We start from the raw sequence: 21,596 nt of genomic DNA, 5'->3' as shown, positions 1-21,596 counted from the left end.
AATAAGATCTTTGACATATGGTCTGTTGCATAAACTTAAGCTATACCATGAAGCTTGTTTTTAAGCAGTGACATCTAGCCATAATACATTGAGATCTATTTTTAATCTTGCTGCTGATGAAATGATGAGTGACTGCTGGTTATGAACATCATTTTCTTGCAGGTAGCTTATGCAAATGGAACATCTTTCAGCGTAATTCAAAACCTAGTATCATCTCCATACCCTTTGTTATTGATGTGGCTATTATCAAGAATGCTTTTTTTACAATCAGTTCTTTCTGTATTTTTGATCTCTTGGTCACAGCTTGCTTTGCAGTTTCCACAGCTGTTTGTAGTATTCCAACACGAAGTAAGTTGGAGGTTTTTTGCTTGTTAAGAGCAATAAAGGTTGCTTGTCACTAAAAAATTATCTACTTTGAATCTCACTGGAGCCTGGCAGTTTAATTTGTGAACTTGCAGTGGCCTTTGCTGAAAGCATTAAAAGGAGGTGCTGTAAAATGATATTGGGAACAGGTAACAAGGCTTCTCAGTCTGGAAACATAGGATTCCACTTTGGGGAAATACTGTGCCAGAACATCATCATCTGCCTTCTGTCTGCAGCTCCAGTTCTTAAAAGGCAGTGAGAGCTCTGAGGTAGGTCAGTGAGTTTCAGCCAGCTGCCTTAGTGCTGAATGTGGTACTTTATGCTTGGCAAGAAAGTATTTAGGAGCTACTGAAGACCCCAAACACTCCCATGAGAGAGAGACTGGTTACCTATCAACCTGAAGGGTTTTTCCTGGACTGAAATTGAAAGAGAAGCTTAAAAGGACTGATAGAAGTGTGTAATATTATATATACAGTTGCTTTTAGCTTGTACAGTATATTTATTTGTGTAAAATAAATGTATATACTTCCCCTTTTCCCCTATAGAGGCCTCTTGCCTGCAAGTTTCTCTTCAGTATTGAGATAAATTGTGGGAAGGGGTGGGGAAGCCTGGAAATTGGATTTTGGATTTTTGTGGTGGCTCGAACCACCACACAGTGCTATAATATAGGAAAAAGCAGGAAGGAGGCTTCATTGTTAGGGTAGCTCTTAAAGCTGTCTGTTATGTGCTCTGTTAGGGAATCTGGTGCTTCCTAGAGTGAAGGTTGCTGCATGTCTTCTGAAACTTGTCTCCATGAAAACCTCATAACAATTTACTCCCATAGAAAACCTCTCTAACATTTTGCTTTCAACATTTTTTATGTTCTGGTATCTGATCTTAATTCTACTCTAAGAAAATGTAAAGCTGGAGTTAAATTTTAAAAGTAGGAGCTTTGAAATGCACATGTCAAAAGGATCACACAGAATTTATTCCTGATTCCTGGTCTGGAGGTCCTAAACCATCATGTTATTTCCTTTGTTCCACTGTGCTTCTGCCTAAATCCTTCAGTCCCCATATGCCATACTGACAAAGGACTGTATGCTTCTGTCTTTCCTTGTCATCATATTTTGGCTGAAGAGTCCAAAGAATGATCTGTTTGGATCATTCTAAGTTTAGACTTCAGATCCTGTGACAGATCACAAATACTGACATTTTAGCTCTTGAAAATTGCCCATGCATTTCCATGTTTACTATAAACAAATAGTCAGATTGCAGCATTAAAAGTACCAAACCAAACAGTAATTTAAGATGCTGCCTTTAACATAATACTGACTTATTGTCAAATTTCACAGTCCTAGAAAAAGAATTTTCTGTTATACCATTGACACAGAAGCTCTCTGTGCTGTGACTAGACCAACTCTGTGTTAATTGGAAGGAAAAGGTGATATATAAAACTGCAGTGCAAAATGCCCTTTTGAGTGAAAAGTAAAATTGAGTTTCGTTGTGTATATCAAATATTTTGTGGTCATTGTCCCATTAAATTTTTTTTTCTCGTATTGTTGGTCCTGTAATGCAAATTATAAGATTTTCTAATCAAAAGGAGACCCCCCCAAAGTTCTCAGAATGTTGCAGAACAAATGTTGTACATTTAAAATGTGATTTATTTGTAACATTTTGAGAAATAGAAAGATTAGATGACCAAATTTGTGTTGCCATAATTATTCATTTGACAGATGCACTAGCAGACCACAGAATGTGATATATGGGAGTTTTTGGTAGCTACAAATATTGTTATACATCACATTGCCTTTTAAAATGTACTAACACATGCTTGTATCTCCATCTGTATAAAAGCACAGAGATGCCAATGAAGATAGTGATGCTATTTCAATTTCTGATATTGGTTACTGTGAGTAACATTTTGTCTGTTCTTCTCTTGTCATTTCAGCTGTAAATCAAGGGTGTAATTTTATCAAATTTTTTTTTCCAGATAAGTTGAACATGAAAAGTACCTTACATGCCTCTCCAGTTAAATTATTTTAATTAAGAAATGTTGAGCACTTTGGGGAAAAGGTCAAGAAAGAAGGACAAAGGGAGGCATGATAGAAAGTATGTGTAAAAGTTAATAGATTAAAGCATCTATAATTGATTTTCTTGAAAGACATTAATGTGTGCATGCTTCTAATTTGTAGATGCACTAGCATGTCACCTAAGATATTAGAATATGTGCTGATTACTTGGCTTTTACTGGGTAGAACAATATCTGCAGGTCATGATGTTCTTTCCCTTTTCTTAGGTAATGAGTATATTGCCCTTCAATTGTAGTACCAGACAATGCAAAATCAGAACAGTTAATGATGTGTGAGTACTTAACAGTACAATTTAAATGAGCAATCTTGTTTATTGAAAACTTTTGGTCATATATAACCCTCAAATCTAATAAAATTAAAAAAATAAAATAATAATAATTCTATTATTTTATCCAGAAGTTTAAAATCAAGAATAAGGACGTATTTCTCTTTACCCAAAGACAAAAACTTTAGGACATATTAGAGGAAATTAATACATTTTAGTACATTTTCACAATCTGTCTAAGTTTTACTAAGCAAAGACTCATATGAACATTGTATGTTTGAACTCTCTTTAGTGTTGAAAAGCAGGAGTAGTAAGCACAGAACCCCAACACTACTAGATACTAAATGTCATACTTTCACATTAGAGGTATTAAAACAGGTACCCTGTTCTGAAATTAATATCTTTTTCAGATGTATTTTACTGCAGTTTTCATTATACCTTTTTTGTCAAGAGCTCCTAAACCGGGAAAGCACCTGTGTTAGAGACAATGTGTTCCTTGATGTGACTGCTTCGGGTCTGTATCAGAAATGCAGTAAATACAGGACCTGTAGGCAGTTGTTTAACAGAGTCTGTGGGGTCTCTGTTCCATTGCTTGGAAGAATGTGGAGTTGCTACAAGATGTTACTACGGCATTGCTTTGCAATCAATGCTTTCTAAATGAGAAGGTTATTTTGATTTCTTGGCTCATTGCCATAATAAAATAGCATCTGTGAAAGAATGCACTCATATGTTATCTTCAACAGAATAGTTATCAACTAAAATATTTTTAACATTTGAACTTAGTCTATTAGGATGGAGTTACTAATGCAACTTTGATAACTAAAGGCAAATGTCTGTTTTTGTGGCTGACTTGCCTAAGCTGTATTTATCTACATACCAGAATGTATCTTTTGACATGAAAATGTGAAACTTGGAACAAGATCCCTAAAATGCAGTTTTCTAGGCTTCATTCCTGCAAATTAGTGAGTTTCTGCTGTGATTTTGCTGTATGTGTTCTTTCTATAGTTAAATATCTGCAGGTGCTTCAGTAGATCAGGCCTTTGGCTCTCAAATACCTGTTTGTTTTTTTATTTATTTCTTTTCTCCTTGATATTTAAGCATGAAAAGAAAACAGAATGTTTTGGATGTATAAAATCAAGTGATTCTGTCTTTTGGTTTTATTTATAAACCTGTTAAGTGCTTATAAGTGATTTTAAATAGTTCTCTGGATTCAATCATTAAACTGATTAGTCATAGATTTTGTAATATAATTCTCATACTTTACTTTCTGTACAGACATTACTGTATTACAGAGGTAAAATACTGGCATTTTCAAAAATAAAACACACACTCATGGAGCTAACACTGCACATCATTGTAGGAATTCAGCATCAGATGCATTTCACTGAACTTTTTGATTGTTTTTGTTGAGGATTGCCAGACCTGGTTGCCTGGGAGAGGTGAGCCTTCAGCTCACTTGTGCCTGCAGTGGTGCTCAGCAGCTCCCACAGTTCATGCACACATCTGTTAATGGCTGGCCACCTACCTCAGCAGCCAGCCAGCCACAGCAGTCACAAACAGGAGCAGCCCCAACAGCCTCATCCTGTCAAACTGGTCGGGATGAAAGCCTGTTAGTGGAAAGCACGTGTGGATACTTAAGTGTGGAGCCCTGCAGGAGCTGACCTTAGGCCCTTAGCCTGCCCTGACCTGGCCCTGGATCCCCAGGTGTCCCAGCTGCTGCCAACAGCGGCACCAGTACCTGCTCCCAAGCCTCTTACTGCTGGCTAGTCCTAGGCTGCTGGCACATGCTCTGCACCTACACCATACATACCTACGGCAGCTTCCACAGCTTCCCTGTGGGCTCATGGTCTCATCCTAGTGGTGGCATTTGCACCTCCATACACACATATGCACACAGAATAGGGACTCCTTCAGCCGGGAAATTAATCAGAGATGGAATTTAATAAGAAAACAGAACATTTTGGTGATCAGCCCAGACAAGTGTAGTGACCACACACTCACAATTTGCAACCAGGCCCTCTTGTCCCCTTTACCTGTCCATCTTCCCACCTATTTTCCTCCTTAATGCACTTTGATTTAATTTAAGTGCAATCATGAGATCAATATTCTTTCTTAGTAGCATGGGAAAATGTGATTGCTTGTGTCTGTCCCACGTTGTGGTTTTGGCACAGGGGTTTATCTGAATGCTGTTCTGGTGGTACACGTCCTTGTGTCCCCCCTTGCTGACTAAGTTAAGAGAGATTTCTGTAGATGCTGTGTGCTTCTGAATCTCTACTGGGGTTGATAGAGAACATATGTATGAAAAGTATCAATGGACAATTAGCAGGCAAGAAACTAAACTTTCAAAAGAAATGTTTGTTTTTCTCCCCCTCCCGAAAATCTGAAGACTACAGAAACAGTACTTTAGTTGTGTATAATGAAAACAATACAATGAAACCATCATTTGTCTTTTAAAATCTTCAGAATACAACTAAGTCTACCTCTGTCATGGTTTGAGTATCCTTGAAAAGCAGTCTTTAAAATACAGAGGATCTTTGAAATGAAACCTATATAAAATGCGGGTGTGTCTCACCAATAGCTATTCTGAAATCTATAAGCTTAAAACCAAAAGCCACAAATAATGTATTATTCCAAAATCTACCAGTGAATTCTAGTAAACATTTAGTTGATTTTCCTTTTTTCTCCTTTTTGCAGCTGCTAGTCTGATTTGAACTGTTTATTCACAGGATGAAAGAGATGTTTTTAAGCATTCTCAACAGTTCCAAGTGATTGATGTAAATTTAAAAAAAGCTAGTCTGATTTAAAGAGAGTTGCTAGGAAACATGCAGTTTGAAGATGAAATCTCCCACTGAGCTTGTCTTTGGCTGTACAATAGGAAGTAAGTTATAGGCTATCCAGACTTACAGATTATATAGATAAACTGTTAAATTTTCATGTATATAAATACATCTGTTGTCAACTTATTGCATGCACAATTCATTCCCAGGTCTTCATTTACTGATGAATAACAAGGTATTACTGAGTTCAAGAAAATGTGAAAATCAGATAGAAAATGCCAAGAACATGATAAAGATTTTCATACAGTCTCATTTCATTTTTCTGAAATATAAAATGATTTTTTTCTTATAAATGGACCTTTTTTCAAAATTAATTCCAAGATGATGTTCTGAGTAGTCTGTTTTTTTCTTTTACAAACTTTAAAAAAATTTAAAGCTCCAAAAGATAATAGCAAATATACACTTAATTTTACTGGAGAAGTTAATGGATTTTGTCCCTTCAAGGCTGTCGGACGAAGTAACCTAAAAATCGGCGTTATTATGAAAGGATGCCTGGTTTCAATAGTAGATGTGTATTCGTATTTATGGCTGATTTTTTTTCATGCTTGTTTTAGACACTCGGGTGTGTTTGATTATCTTAAAGTGAAACTCCTTCAGCTTTAAGACACAAGCAGAAGCTACTTGTATGTATAGAAACAGAGTAGGGTGCTGTTCTGTGTGATGCTCAGTACATGGCAGGAGGTTTATTGATTTTTGTTTGCTGAAATATTTTACCAGGTAATGCAGCAAAGCCTTACAACATGCTTTCAGAAAACTGAGTAATGCCTGTGAGTTATGGCAGTAACTGCTTATTTTTACTTCTTATTTATTACATTTGAAGAAGAACAACCAGTTGCTGATAGAGCAAATGGTGTGAAAAGGGACCTGGAGCACTGGCTGCCTGACCCTTTGCTGCTGACATGATGATTAAAGACAGTATTTAAATACCACTAAACAACACTTCATGATCTGAAGGTATTTCAAAACAAAACTTATTTTGCAGTTCAGTGACTTAAGAAAAGTAACTAAACTGTATTAATAATTAATAGTAAAGCTGAGCTTGTTGAGCTTACCACAAATTAGAAGATGCCTATTTTTCCTAAAAAAATGTGTTTTTGATAGCATTACCAGATGACTCTTCATTGCAGAGTTGTTAATTAACTGCAAGATGAGATAGGTGTGTGACTGCTGTAAAACCCTTGTAGGGAAGAGAATTAATGTTAATTCATAATGAATCTGTGGATGCAAATAAAAGAAATAAGACATCTTATTAAATGCATGAACTATCTGGGAGGAAAAAATAACAGAAATACAAAAGAGAGTGAAATAATGAAAATGGGAAGCATAATATAGCAGGCAAGAAAAGTCCCATATGACTTCTTAATTGCCAAACAAAAAAGCCAAAGTGCCTACTGAGCAATGGACTGAAGAAGTTGCTGATTCCTGAGGTCTGAATTCTTTGATGTGTAAATATAAAGGCATAGGAGAGTTAAATTCACAGTGCGATTAACTACCAGCATGTTGTCCTACTTGAAAAAATGGTGCATTACAAAATTGCCACAGAAAGCAAACATCTAACAGTTAGGTTGCCCATTGATATCCCTGGTACCTGCTGTTTCACATAACAATCTTCTGCAAATACATCTGATGGTTTTGTCTTTTGTTATAGGTGCTATATTTTCTGGCTTTGTAGAATAGGCACTATTTCTTTCAAGTGCAAAAGGCATGTCTAGCGAAGGAATTTATTGTCTTTTTGGTGCTTGATTCTTGGAGAGAAGTCACAACTTCCAAAGAAGGAGGCAAGAAGGGGAAAAATAGGTAACTTAGCCAGAGTATGTTGTGGATCATCACTTTGCCAGGGTATTAGATCTTTTAAGTCTCTCTCCTCATTGACATGAGGGTTAAAGTGCAAAAGAGGGTGCAAAGAATAAATTTACAAATATTTGTAAATGAACAGAAGTTTTTTACAGCACTCCAAAGTTAAGGTTACCTACTGAAACTTTGACCAAGCCGTGTAGTAACCCTGGAGTCCTCACAGGTTCACAGAATCGGTAAGGTTGAAAGGAACCACAATGGGTTTTCTGGTCCAACCTTCCTGCTCAAGCAGGGTCATCCTGGAGCACGTGGAACAGAATTACATCCAGATGGCTCTTGAACAGTTAAACAATACTGGGCCCAGTATTGAACCTTGGGGGACGCCATCAATGACAAGCCTCCAGCTAAAGCCTTTGCCACTGATTGCAACCATCTGAGATCTGCTGTTTAGCCAGTTCTCAATCCACCTCACCATCCACTCATCCAGTCTGTACTTCCTGAATTTGCCTAGGAGGATATTGTGCAAGACAGTGTTGAAAGCCTTGCTGAAGTCAAGGTAGACAATACTCACTGCTCTCCCCTCATCCATCCAGGTAATTATTTCATTGTAGAAGGCAATCAGATTGGTCGAGCATTCACCTTTAGTGAATCCATGCTGACTACTCCTGATCACCTTCTTGTCATCCATGTGGATAGAGATGACCTCCAGAATGAGGTGCTCTACCACTTTTCCAGAGATTGAGGTGAATCTGACTGGTTCGGTGGGGCCTCCTTCTTGTCTTTTTGAAGACCAGGGAGACATCTGCCTTCTTCCACTCCTCAGGCACCTCTCCAGATCACCACGACCTTTCAAAGATGTTTGTGAGCAGCGTCATCGTGGTGTCCACCAGCTCTCTCAGAGTGTCCTCTTGTTACCAGGGGCCCCCCTTACATTTAGGAATGGGCCCACATCGTCCTTTGTTTCCATTTTGTTAATGTTTGAAGAAGCCCTTCTTGTTTTCCTTGACATCCTTGTCCAGATTTAATTCCAGATGGAATTAAATTCCTCATCACCTCCAAGATACTGTTTTTTCGTGTGTCCTAGTTAATGTTTATTAAGTAAAATTACAGAGCAGGTTGAATTGCCCAGTAGTGGTAAAATCACTTATTGATTTAACCTGTTTAAATGTATTAATGAACTGATTCTGGGTTTGAGGGTTTTTTTATTTGTTTAGCACCTGCAAGCAGTAGAAAAAAAGTGAATAATTGGCAGGGGGAGAAATTAGACTGCACTTTGCTCCAACTTCATGCTTCTTTGCTATGTTATTGCACATTGTCCTTGAAATTGTAAATTCTGTTCAAAAAGAGTATCTTATATATGGGCTGTCAAATTGATGTGCTTCTTAGCTGGATTTCATTCATGTGAAATGGGGATAGTAGCTATATTCTTTATAGAATGAAGTGGAAAATATTAGAAGCACGACTGTTGGTGATAGACTATTTGGGCCAGTGGACAGTATTGTGGGCAGTGGATTTGAAATTCCATTTCCACTTGAACAAATCTGTCAAAATCAAAAATTTTAATTCTAGAAATCACAAGGAAATTAAGTGTTTCTACAAGCCTTTATGAGGGGAACTAAAGTCACTTTTGGACGTGTAAGAGAGAGCCAGCTAACATCTAAAATTTTGTGTAGACGCGGCAGTGCTGTAAGAGCAGGACTGGCTTGGAACTTTACTTACAGCAGCCTGAGAGAACTGAAGCGAGATAAATCTGTGCAATGTCGAGGAACTTGACTGTCATCACTTTTCCAGTAATAAAGAAAGCTAGTAAATTCCAGTGGCTAAAATATTGGCTTCAAGTAAAGGGGTTGTGGGTGATGACTGAGAAGCCAGACTTTTGAATAAGATGTAACTCCCTTTTTAATGGCACAGTTCAACCTAGAATGCCAAAACTTGTTGATTGATCACAACATTAGATTGCAAAGACCAAAATAGTAGAAAAGGACAAAGGGTGATACAATAAATAATATGCAATGTACATAATTACTTTTTTAAATTCAAAAGTTTCTTAATAATTCTGAGCAACTAATAAGATTTATGAGGGGTTACTTATCATAGCAAAAATGCCAGTTCTGGCAAGAAAATAAAGTTAACGAACAACTGGATGCTTACAAAAATCACTAAAAGAGTGTGAAGTAAAACAAATACAAAACACTAATTAGGCTGAAGTATTGTGTTACTCCTAAAAGTCTTTGATTATAACTTGTCACTGTGTTAATTTACTAGTGAATTGTTGCAATTATATATATTCATGTTTTGGAAAAGGGTAGAGAACCACAGATTTCTTCTAGATTGTTGCATCTATTTATAGTCTAATCTGGATGGAATCTCTACCAATTCTAAATCTTGAGTATCTATAATTATCATAATATGTCAGGAAGTGAAAATCATAACAAGCATCTTGATTTATCTTTCCTAGCTAAGTGTACCATGTCAGAGCTCTTAAACACCTTCCTCTGCTCCCTCTTTTCCTGTTCAGCACTAGGGGCTCCTGAGAGGAGCCCTGAGTGGATGTCGGGGCCAGACACAGTAATCACTCTGAAAGCCTCGGCAGGGGAGGTTCAGGGAAGATCTTGCCAGGGTAGATGTCTAGATTTACTGACAGAAGAAACTGCTAATTCTTGTGCTCCTTTATCTACCTACATCTCTTTTGCTTTCCCTCTCTGCCTTTCTTTCTGACTGCCCTTCTGGGTTGGTTTATTGTTTCCATCCTTCCCCACATCACTTACATGTCCCACATGACATCCCTCCCCTCTGTAATGTTGAGATCTATTTCTTTGTCTCCTCTTCACCGCTTCAACATTCCCCGGTGTTGCTCTGCTTTGCCTTGTCTGTCCCTGTCCCTTGATTTCAAATCTGGCAGGTTATGTAGCCTGTTTGCACTGCCTTTGATTTTACAGTCTCTCTTCAGCTGACTTTTATTGCCTGCTGTTTGTAATTTCTTTTTGTGTCTAAATATCTAAATGTGTAAATACTTTATGTCCTTGCAAAACCACGATGTCATCAACATGTTTGGATTTAGCAGATAAGTGATGGAAACACTATCTGTTTTCATAGCTGTAAAATAGCTGTCTTTTTCTCCCTAATGAATGCTGAAGTGCACTGAAAACCTGAAGAAAGCCACACACAATATGACAGCAAATGTAGACATTTTCCTAAGGTGCATTTAGAGAGATTAAAGAATCCTTACAATTGGCTAGTATAGAGAGGCTGGTCTATCCTTGTGTCCTGGGAACACCTCTCATCCTAATGAAGCATTACAAGACGCTGCAAGCCTCCAGAAGCATTCTGGCAGGTCCCTGTGTGCAAAACTGAATGTGCTTCTTATTCAGCAGTCATTGTCCCAGTTTTTTCCCACTTCCTTTGGGAGGATTGCACTCCAGATAGCTCACTAGAAGTTGTTTTTTTGGATCTAACAAGGCAGAGGCTCCGTAGAGGTGACTGGCTCTTTTGGGAAACTGAACAGTCAGAAGGGACCTAAATGTGTTAATGCATATTACATAGTAATTAAACATTACACAGTTGCAGTTAAATGCCTGTTCATTTTATTACATATTTTTAAAATGTCTTACTTGTTTGCTGAAATTATGGTGCTTTGTTTTGAGAAAAGGGTAGTATAACATGCAGACTAAAAGAAGTATGTCTAGGTATGTAGTCACTCTGTTTTTACAGGGGAGAAAATTGAATCATTCTGATGACTGAGTCATTGTTCAGGAATGATTTTTCCTTAGGCAGCAATATCCTTCTCACTCTGCAAAGAAAAAGAGTAGAGAGCTGTAAAGCAAGAGTCAGTAGATAGTGCTGCCTGGGCACTGCAGCCCACGGTGCTGCCTCCAGCACCAGTGCTGCTACCTCAGATATGCCTGGACTCCTCCTTGGCCAGCTGGGTGCTAGCATCATATACAGCCATACCACCTCACACATACAGACAATAACCTGCATGCTGTCTCATTTCATAGCAGGCAGTTCTGCCAAAATTCAGCAGAGCGATGTGAAGCAGCCTCACTTCTCACCCCCAAGCTGAGATGAATCAGGAGGGATGGCTGTGCTATATATACAGAAATCACTCAGCCAAAACAAGTGAGAGCAGGGAAAGCATTTAAATCCTGGCAGGGTAGATATTTTCATATCTGAATAAAATGAGGTATTTATAGCATTTACTGACACAATTTTTATTTACTGTAATTGGAACCGTTGTTCAAACCCTCTTTTTTCTGAGCCAGCAGAAAGGGATTTTTTGAGAGCTAGAGGACATTTTTACTTTCCAAAATTGAACCTGAATTCTGCAAAACAGAGGGAGGAGGGATCTTCCACCTATGACTGTAATGCCAGAGAATAAAGTTCTCTTAAGAGTCTGTCTATACATTTGAACACAGTTATCATCACCATGAGCTGCTGTGTAATTACTGTTGTTTCCAACAAAGTTCCAGTTTCATTGCTGTTTAACTATGTGCATTATTTCAGGATAACTATGCAGTTTTACTCATGCCACTTGGAAATAAATGTTACAGTGTCATATCACAAGAATGTGATAGCCAGGGTATGGCTGCTGGAAAAGAGTACGAAGCCATTTCTTGATCTACCCTAGCACTGTCTTCTGGAAAAGACATACCTTGGTCATTTAAAGTAGATGCCTGAAATAGTTGTGAATATGCTTTGTGTGACAGAGTCTGAAGAAACTTTAGTGCCACTAGAAGTGGGAAGGTAGAGATGTTTGGTAAATTCTTCCCCTTGGATCCAGCTACAGTAAGCATATCCAGTTGTTGATGATGCAAGAGCCTTTTTCCAGAGAATATTTCTAAATAAATCTTAGTTCTGGGGTTTGCTGTTTAACTCTTGTCTGTGTTTTGCTGAGCACAGTTTTTATGTAACAGCCATGATCTTAGGGTCATGGCAACTAATAGTTTTGAACTTTTTGTTAAGGATTTAATATGCTAAAAAAAGAAAAGGAAGAAATGTGACATGCAACAGCTCCTGTAATTTCTGAGCGAAACAATTCTCTTGTGATATTTCTTGCCGTTTTCCTACATTGTATTTTATCAAAACACCATGAAACACTCTTCTAAGGAAAGTTCACTGTTTGAGGAATGTTCAAATGAATATCTTAGCATTATTGTGAGAAAGAGGGGACAAGAGTAAGGCCCCAGTGGCCAAGTCATGTTCCTAGCCACCTCAAGGAGAGACGTGAGACACAAGCACTGTGGCAGGCATGTCTGGTAGCAGCTTAGACCAGAGGCTCTCTGTAATCAGGGCAGCAATATCCCAAGAGTAATTTGGTAGTAAGATATGTTTGTGCTTGTGCTTTATAATTCAAAACTACCCCTTTCTTGGGGTTGGAGGTGGGAAAGAGGTCAGTTTTGAAACTAGATCTAAGACATTGGGATTTTGGAAAAACAGAACAATTTAGTAAAAATTTTGACATGAAAAGAGCAAGAGTCACGGTAAAAGGTAGAAGCCACTGTCAGAGCAGTACTTGGCATGGGAGGCTGGAAAGCAGTAGCATTGAGATTACACCTTGCAAAAAGTGCCAATGCCATATTAGAATCATTCAGGTTGAAAAGACCTCTTGAGATCATCAGGTCCAACCGCTACCCCAGCGCTGCCCGAGTCCACCACTGAACCGTGTCCCTAACTGCCACATCTGCATGTCTTTTTTTTAGCAGGGACCATGTCCCAGGATGCATGTAACTGGAGGGTGTTTAAATATGTATAATTGTATTTTATAATTAAATAGTAACAAAATGAATATACCTAGAGGAATGGATGATATTAGCATGTACCTGAGATACAGAATTCTGTCAGTGAAGTTCTTAACCAGTGCTACAGCAGAACAAATCAAGAAGTAAGAACAAGATGTGATGGATGTAAAGGATGCATTTATATATTCATGTCAAGAAAGCCATTAAACAAAACGGAGAATTGCATGCTGCAAACATGATGACACGTTGCCCTAAAGAAATAGATAATAGTCACCATCAAGAAACAAAAGGCAAGCAAATTATTCTGATTGAAAGAAGTAAAAAATCTTACAGAAATATTCTGAAAAATTATTTCTAAAATCTTACAATATTCAAAAGAAGCTGCATGATTTTTTAACTTGGTTTTATTATATATACAGGCAGAGTTTCTCCCATAGGGAAAAGACAAATCTTTGAATACCATATTGCAATAATGCTTATATACAGCATTTAAAAGACAACTCAAAAAAATTAATACTGCCCTTCCAGAGGATCATTAATTATATATTAAAGGTTTAAAATAATTATATACTAGACAAAACACATGAATTCTGAAAGAGATTACTTCAGTTTCACTGTAGTCTTCTTTTTACAGACTTTGAAATCATGAATTGTAATGTAGTATTTACTTGGATGAAGGAGGATAGAATCTGGAAAATGAGTGTGAAAAAGAATGTTCAGTTTTAACATTTACCATATTACTATCACTGGAACGTCTGAAACTGTGCACTCTGAATAATAGAGATAATTAATTTGATCCAGCAAATTTAATAATGCATTTATTATTCAAAAGACTGTATCCTAAATTAACTTTTAAGTATTCAGTTTAGATACGTAATCTGACAGGTCAAATGTGATACGAGATAAAGCCTTATGTCAGAATTATTCACTTTCTTCTTTCTCTGTAACAGATATTTTTAGCTCTCTGAATGATGGTATTGCAGTGGACAGTTCCTTCTGAGATAATGGCTGAACAGAAGATAACTGTTTGGTTCTTCATCTATCATCTTATTACACCCTCTTTTGTCATCTCTCTAGCAGGTAAGATGACCTCCTGTTTTAATTCATTAAACTAACTCTTCTTAGTTTTATGTGTTTCAAGGTCAGTTAGACTGTTTGTATGGCTTTAATTTATTTGTGCAGATACAGTGAGTTACTAAATGTGAAAGATGAAACTGGAAGAAAGCATACTTATTAGAATGGATGCCGTAATAAAAAGTTTATAAAAAGACAGATCTGGACTTCAAATCTGTTCTTTTCTGTTCTAATTTAGTATATGGAATGAAATATTTTTCTAGATTATAAAAATTGTATCAACTGTCTGTTGCTCACAGATGATCAACATGCATAGAATAACAAAAACATTCCCATAAGAAGAGGCACTAAACACAAAATTCTATAATATAGACCCTTTCTAAAATTCACAAATTTTTACCAGCCCAATGTAGTGGTAGTTTTCATAATACAGTGGGGTAATTCTCCATATTCTGATTTTAATTTTTAATTACAAATTTTAAAATGTTTCATAAATAGAGATGGGGCCATAAATATTAAAACATTCTGGAGTCATATTTCTAACATCTAAAATTACAGAGATGCTTGCAGCTGAAATTTTAGTTCCATTTTAAGAAATAGAAAGAGGACTTTGGAGAGGTGAAATTCAGGATTAAAATCTAGTTTCTGTTCCAGCTGTTTCAAAAACTTTGAGATTTGTAAAACTTTTTTCAGATTTCCATGCCAATTTCAATGAATGCTGATTTTTCGTTAACTGTGATGAATTGTACTGCCAGCATAACCAGAACATACACGGAATATTGACCAATATTTGAAAGTGCAAATATTGTATACTAGTATTTTGGTTGTTTTCAAGGTAGGCTTTAGATCCTTCCCTACTTTTGAGGGTCATAGGCTTACTTAATCTGGCGTACCATTTCAGGCATTGCCTCAGTTTCACTAGCATGAGACCATATTGTTTATTATTGAGTCAAAAAGTCTGAATAATATTGTGGTGTAAGCTCATTGCCATTAAGAAATTACTATACAGCTCACAGGAATGCTTTCTGGTTTTGTGGGAACACTACTTTATTCTATGAAGGTTTTGCATGTTGTTCTTTACTCCATATCTGAGTTCAGTGGAGGATTTTCTGATGCCTAATAAAAGTCAGTAGCTTCACAATGTATTTATTGTGAGTTTCAAGGGGTTTTTTCCTTTGTTAAGATATGAGGCTTACTGATAGCACCAAAATTAAAACCTTAAACTCAGACTTTAATTCAGCAATTGGCTTTTCCTGAAAGTAAAAAAAAAAAAAAAGAAACCTGTCAACTCCTATCAGTAATGTTAAAATGTGATTTTGCTCTGGACTTGTTGACATCAAACAAAACAATCAGCTGCAGTAGCCAAGCAAGTGCTGGACACTGATGCATCAAGGAATTGAGTCAATCGCTGAAGAACAAATATTCAGGTAATTTCTTAACATGCTGGGCCAAATGATTAATGTTATTGTGTATTCTGCACATTGCAGTTGTGCTTAGAAGCCAGAAACCTTGGCACCAGAATGTACCTCCTGGCAGGTGCCTTCAGAGCGATGTGGGAAGGTTTCGCGCTGTGAGGGTCACGAGTGACATAGGAAGAACAAAGAGGGCTGTGATGATATTGCATGCAGTTTGAGTACGCACTGATACTGTCATAGCAACATTTGTTTGATCTCTCACTTGACTGTTCCTGGCTCTGTTAGGTTCCCAAAAGAGTAGGCTCCAGTAGGAGCCGTTGATGGGAAGGGTTTTGAACAGGAGCAGATTCTAATTGTGTTGTTACCGTTCAAGGAAGTTTCTTAATTTATCTTCTGGTGTGGAATAAATACTTGGTTGCATTTTTCATCAAAAGCCAAAGTTATGGCCTGTGACCACCTCTAAAGGTATGGCACTATTCCCCAGTGTGGAAGATTCATAGTCTTATACCATCAGAGGAAGTTTGTTACTTCAGTGTGTTACTGCAAGGCTGAGTGGAGCACACACTCTGCTCTTGGACCTGCTCTATCCATTTCAGTGGAGAGGAAGTCTGCTTCTGTCACGTAGGGTTTATGGTACGCATCTAGATTATATAAATCTGGTGTTGCAGTCTTTGCTCAGCCCCACTTGATTCTTGCTGGAGGGTTTCTCATTTCAAATGGGTGCTAGTACTGCTGGCAGTTAGATTGAGCAAATTTTCTTTTGAATGTGTCTCTTGGCAATGAAAATGTCATGGTATCCAGAAAATATGTAGCTGCAGTAACCAAGATGAGATATAAGAGGTTGCTTGGAAGTGTTCACAGGATAGTTAAAAAGTGAAAGATAGATACTGTAGAGAAAGAAGGAGCACGAAGTAGAGTGATCAGGTCAAATTCTAGGAGGTATTCTTTCACACATGATACTATCAATGGGAATGCTGGCAATGTCAAGAGTAATGGAGAATGTGTGAATTGGGGATGGTTTTTGAGTAAAGATCATGAGTTTCCATTTAAATAATATGACACACCAAGCCCCCGAGTGAAGAGACAAGTTGGCTGGGAACAGATGTTGAAAGCAGAATATTTAAAAAGTTTCTTTAGTACCTTTTAACAAATCACAGTGTTTCTCTAGAAGTGTATTTGGCTCACTTTGCCTTCTGTGGTGCTGGACCCACAGTTCTAGGTAGTTCTACCCTGTAAGTTGTCTTTGGCAAACTGATTGGTGACTCTGTAGTCAAGGTTTATGCAACCCATAGTTCCTAAACAGACCTTTTATATTAACTGCTCTGGACTGAGGAAACTGATAGCTTCCAGGTACAATGTCTTTTGAGATGTCTCACCCTGTGGTCTTCCCCAAGTTCAAAGATACCAGCCAAAAAACCTGAAAGTGTTCAGAATTCACCCATTTGATTGAACATCGAGAGCTTTCAGAATTTAACAGCTAGAATTATTGGGGAAACAAGGATCTAGGGACCTGAAGCTGCACTGGCTTGAGATATTCAGTCTTGGGCCTGAAGTGGTGACAGGCATTCGGAAACTCTATAAGCTGGTTTTATCTGTTTTCAAATTGATCTTTTTCCTGCTGCAGAAAATTCTAAAAAAAATCCCAAACTGAAATACATGGATTTTTTAGAAATTTGGAGTTTGCTTTGGAGTAAACACCTTGAATTTTTATCCAGTTCTGTTTCATGGTAATCAGAGGCAGAAGTTGAGAATTGTTGCAATGACTGGCCATTTCCCATCAGTGGGGAATGTGCACTTACTTTACTGAAGGGAAGCAAATATTACATCAATCAGTGCATCAGAAGTTTAGGCAGAAGATCATCTTCTGCAATGTGGCAGGAGCAGTATTTATTTTCCAGGTAAATTATTGCTTGAAATGTAGAAATTGCTTGAAATTGCAGATATAAACTGGTGAAAAAGCCATAAATAGTTTGGTCTTTCATTTACTGATAGAACAGACAGTTATAATAAGGATTGCTTTTCAGAGTGCACTTTGAGTAGTGGAAGACAAACGAGAGTAGCAAGTCATTCCCTAGCGAACATGTCAATGATTGTCAGTCCACTGCCAAAAAAAGTTATTTCATGCCTATTACCAAGAATATTTGACTTTTCTCCTCTTCCCCCTGACATTTCTCCAACATTCTTCCAAGTTACCTTTGACTCCCCATTAGATTCGTGTCCTATTGCTAAGTCTGAATTTTAAACTTTTCTTTCATGTGCTACTTGCCATGTAATTCAGTGAACTGAAGTGTATCTTCACTTGGGAAGAATTAAGACTATTTTTCAGCTGCAACCTATTTTGTTCTTCCAAAAGACTAATTAAAAGCTGCAAAGACCCTATACTTTATTGTGCTTAATGAATAGTTGATTACATTTGGCTATGAGAGGAATCAGTAGTGAAAAATGTTCCTCTGATAATTTATTTCACTTCAAACAGTTCCACTTTTTACTTTGGGATTTGATAGTGCAGCGTCAGACAGTACCTGAGTTTGGGTCACATCGGTCCTTAGAATGCAGCTTGTCACTCTGGTGACTCTTCTGGATTGTGCAAAATGAGGTAATAGTCCAGGGTTAAAAACGTAAAAAGCCCTTCTGATTTTTAGGCAGCCTAATGCCTTATTTCCAGAAATCATTAGGAACTCAGACTTCAGTGAAAGCTGGTAAAGCAAGAATGACAATAAGACACAGAGCCTCTCAATACAGTGTAGCTGTTTCCATGAGTACATGAGGGTGCAATTAGACAGCATGCTGAATTTCTGAGTATGTTGCTTTTGTTTCATATCCACTAGAAAGGTTTGTGGGGGGAGATTCTGTAGAATGGTTACTGCACTTCAGCTTCATCCCTAATTTACTGGGCACTGTCTTTCCTATGAGATCAACCTGTTAGGCTCTTCAGTCACTTTTGAAGTTATAACACTTAGGTTTTTAAGGAGGAATCACCTAAATTATTTATGTATCTAATAGACTAATGAGAGTATGTTTACAAGTACAGTAATTGGTATTAGCTGGCATTCCTCTTGGCAGTATGAGAAGACAAGCAAACTGTCATTATTAGACTTAAGTGGAGAAACTTGCTCTGCCAAGGGCTGGAGCTTTTTATACTTGAAACTCACTGTAAAGGAGAAAGGACATCATTAACTAGGCGGCTCTTCAAGGTCTTCACTGACACATAGGAAATAGGAGTAGTTCTCCTGCTGTTTTCAGTCCAGAAAAGTAGAGGCAGTGTTCTCAAAGACAATCTAAACCTTTCATATAATACGAAGTGGGACGGCTTGAGTGGTTACCTCTTCTGTTTGAGTGCTGACTAGTTCATGGAAAATGATGTCCCTTCAGCCTCTCGATTACATACACTGGTACCTCTTCTCCATCACAAAGATGGAATCTTCTTTATAGACCACAAAATGCTATATCATGACTTTTTTTGCCATGAATACATTTGCTGCTTCAGCACATAAAGCATCCCATGAATGCTCAGTGCAATTTTTCCCACATGACTGAGACAAGTAAAAAAATGATCCAGCTCCCAAACCTTAAATTATTTATGGCTTGGACTTCTTCCAGAACAGTAGGTTCAAAAGTACATGTTGTGAACTGAGAGTTAGAATCTACACATTTTACAGCGTTTTATCACAATGTACAGCATTACTCACATTTGCTAAGGAGACATACTAATTTTCTTGTAAAAGAAGAAGTGGATGAATATACTTAATACCAGTTTACCTTATCTGTCATGTTCCTCCTTGGATCTTAGAAGACTAATTCATGCTACTGCTGAGTGTCTGATATTCATAAAAAAAAAATCACAGTGCTCAGAAATGTGGAATCGTGGAATTGCCCTGTTTATGTTCCAGAGAGCCTGGTAGAGATATTTTGGTTCATTCCCAGACCATCTAGTTTCTGAGCATGAACTTCTCAGATACTAGTAGCTCCTCATTTCTCTGACATATTGAAAACAGTACAAGATCTAAATATTAAATGGTTTCTAGGCTTGCAGTGCTGCTACAGAGCCTGACAACTTAGTTAAACTGATAATGAATAAATCCATGGTTCTTATGTTCAGCATCCCTCAGCATTCAAGGTTAATCTAGCCATGCACCGTGTCAACAGATCTTTGTCCCTCTCTCCTGTGAAAATATGTAACTGCATACAACACTGTCAGGTAGATCAGTACTGACACCAAATGACTGTCTAGTGCATCAACTTTTGGCTGCTAGGGAAATAGGTAGGTGTACAGCAAAGAGGAACAGGAAGAGAAGGAGAAGACTAAGTAGAAAAATAGAGTTGTTAATTAAGATAATTTTACATCGGTGCACAGTGGGAGTGATGGGATCTTAAGGTTTTTCACCTGGTTTAGTTTCTTTCTGACATTGACCTTTGGAAAACTTTTCACTGTGACTTGCTGTCAATAGTTATGTCACCGTTCATAATTTTTATAATTGATTCTTCTTCAGCAGAGAACTTGAATATGTGCTTAACGTTGCACTTATGCGTAACCTTGTTTGTTTGGATCACCTTATATGCTTAAATTTTGGGATGTATAGAGTTCCTGAAAGAATATGAGAGGCCTTTAATGAACTTAAATAAGTACTTTCAATGCTGTCTCGTTATTATTTGCTTTAAGCAAACAGTATTAGTATTTCACCATTTCTAAGGATGAAGTTAAAGATTTTAGTGTTTCCAGCAGAAGCTTTTGTAGCTATCCCTTACTAAAACTGTTACCATCTTTTCATTGATAATATATTTCCTTTACAGTGGCATTATTAAATATTTAGCTATCAAAAATATTGCTAAACTTCTTACAATTTGTGATTGTTATTTTCATACCATGTTATTGGTATCTTTTTCTCTGAATGTGTTGGATATTTTGTATTATGATCCCTCACAGGCTTGTTCAGGGACATTAAGGTGTACTAATATAATACTGTAGCACATCTGTAAGGCTTTCAGATTAATATATCTTACTTAGGTAGTAGTTCTTTCAAATGTTTGAGTTAATAAGACAACTTTTTGCCACGCTAAAGGTAGAAGACTATACCCCTGCTCCTATTCCACCCTTTGAACTGGCAAAGATCTTCATCAGGGAAAAAAATCACTAAACTGAAAGAAAACTAATCCAGAAAGCAAGAATTGAATAGATTTCCACTCTCTTTAGCTTTAGCAACTACCTAAGAAATCAGACAAGCACAAGCAGCGTTGCAGGAAAGGCCAGAAGGGAAATGACACTGCTCAGCTGCAAAGTGTCACTTAGAGAAAGGATGACAGAACCACCTTCCAGAGGGAAAGGTTCTTATGCAGGATCTGTGATCTCATCAGCTGAGAAGAGATTTTCTTGACCTTTGCAGAGTTCCTAATATATTTTAGCACTGTTGTTGAAAGGTCTGAATCTTGTTTGCAGAATTCACTGAAGAATGCCTTGAGTAGTCAGGTGCTTTTGCTCCAATTTAAAATATAAATCACAAGAAATGTACCCATAACATAGGGTGTAAAGGTGTTTGGGAGGTTAGATGTTCCATCCTCTTGTCTAAAGCAGGACCAGAACAGATGAAATGTGCTTCTCATGTCATCCTCAGTTTGCCTAATACATCCATTTCTTTCATTTGCCCTACTTTTTTTTCTCCCCTTTTTCATGTAGGCACAACTTCAGTGAAGTGATCCTTTTCCTTGTACTCTTAGTCTGCCCCTCCTCACTCTCCAAACTCGTCACAGGCGTAGTACTTAAAGTGCAAACATTTCTTGCTGATGTTTTCACAACATCTTTCTCTTCTCTTTTCTCCCACTTACTGTTTCATATCACTGGTCCAAACTCAGCTGGTAACTAAGAAAGTTTATTGGTTGCCACACCTGACATTCAGTCTGTGCATTTTATTCTGCTCAGCCAGACATCTGAAAACATTGATAATAGATTGCAGCAGAAATGCCATTATAAAGCATATGTGGTAGGTGTGAGAAGCAGGCATTCACTCGGTATAATTAATAGTGCTGGCAGCATTAAAAATGCATGA

General features: G+C 37.5%; 1 protein-coding gene across 1 annotated transcript in view; it reads left to right on the top strand.

Annotated features, from left to right (window-relative positions):
- The window catches only part of CNTN1 (contactin 1), a 228,760-nt gene that overhangs the window by 138,341 nt on the left and 68,823 nt on the right, over window positions 1-21,596 (top strand). Inside the window, exon 3 of the mRNA XM_064655893.1 lies at window positions 14,017-14,146. Coding sequence (XP_064511963.1) covers window positions 14,035-14,146 — 112 coding nt within the window. The 5' untranslated portion in view covers window positions 14,017-14,034. The remainder of the gene's footprint in view (window positions 1-14,016; window positions 14,147-21,596) is intronic.

Source organism: Pseudopipra pipra, chromosome 5 (assembly GCF_036250125.1).
Source record: "Pseudopipra pipra isolate bDixPip1 chromosome 5, bDixPip1.hap1, whole genome shotgun sequence".
Lineage (NCBI taxonomy): Eukaryota > Metazoa > Chordata > Aves > Passeriformes > Pipridae > Pseudopipra > Pseudopipra pipra.
The sequence above is the reverse complement of the archived record's forward strand: the minus strand, read 5'-3'. Positions and strand labels throughout refer to the sequence as shown.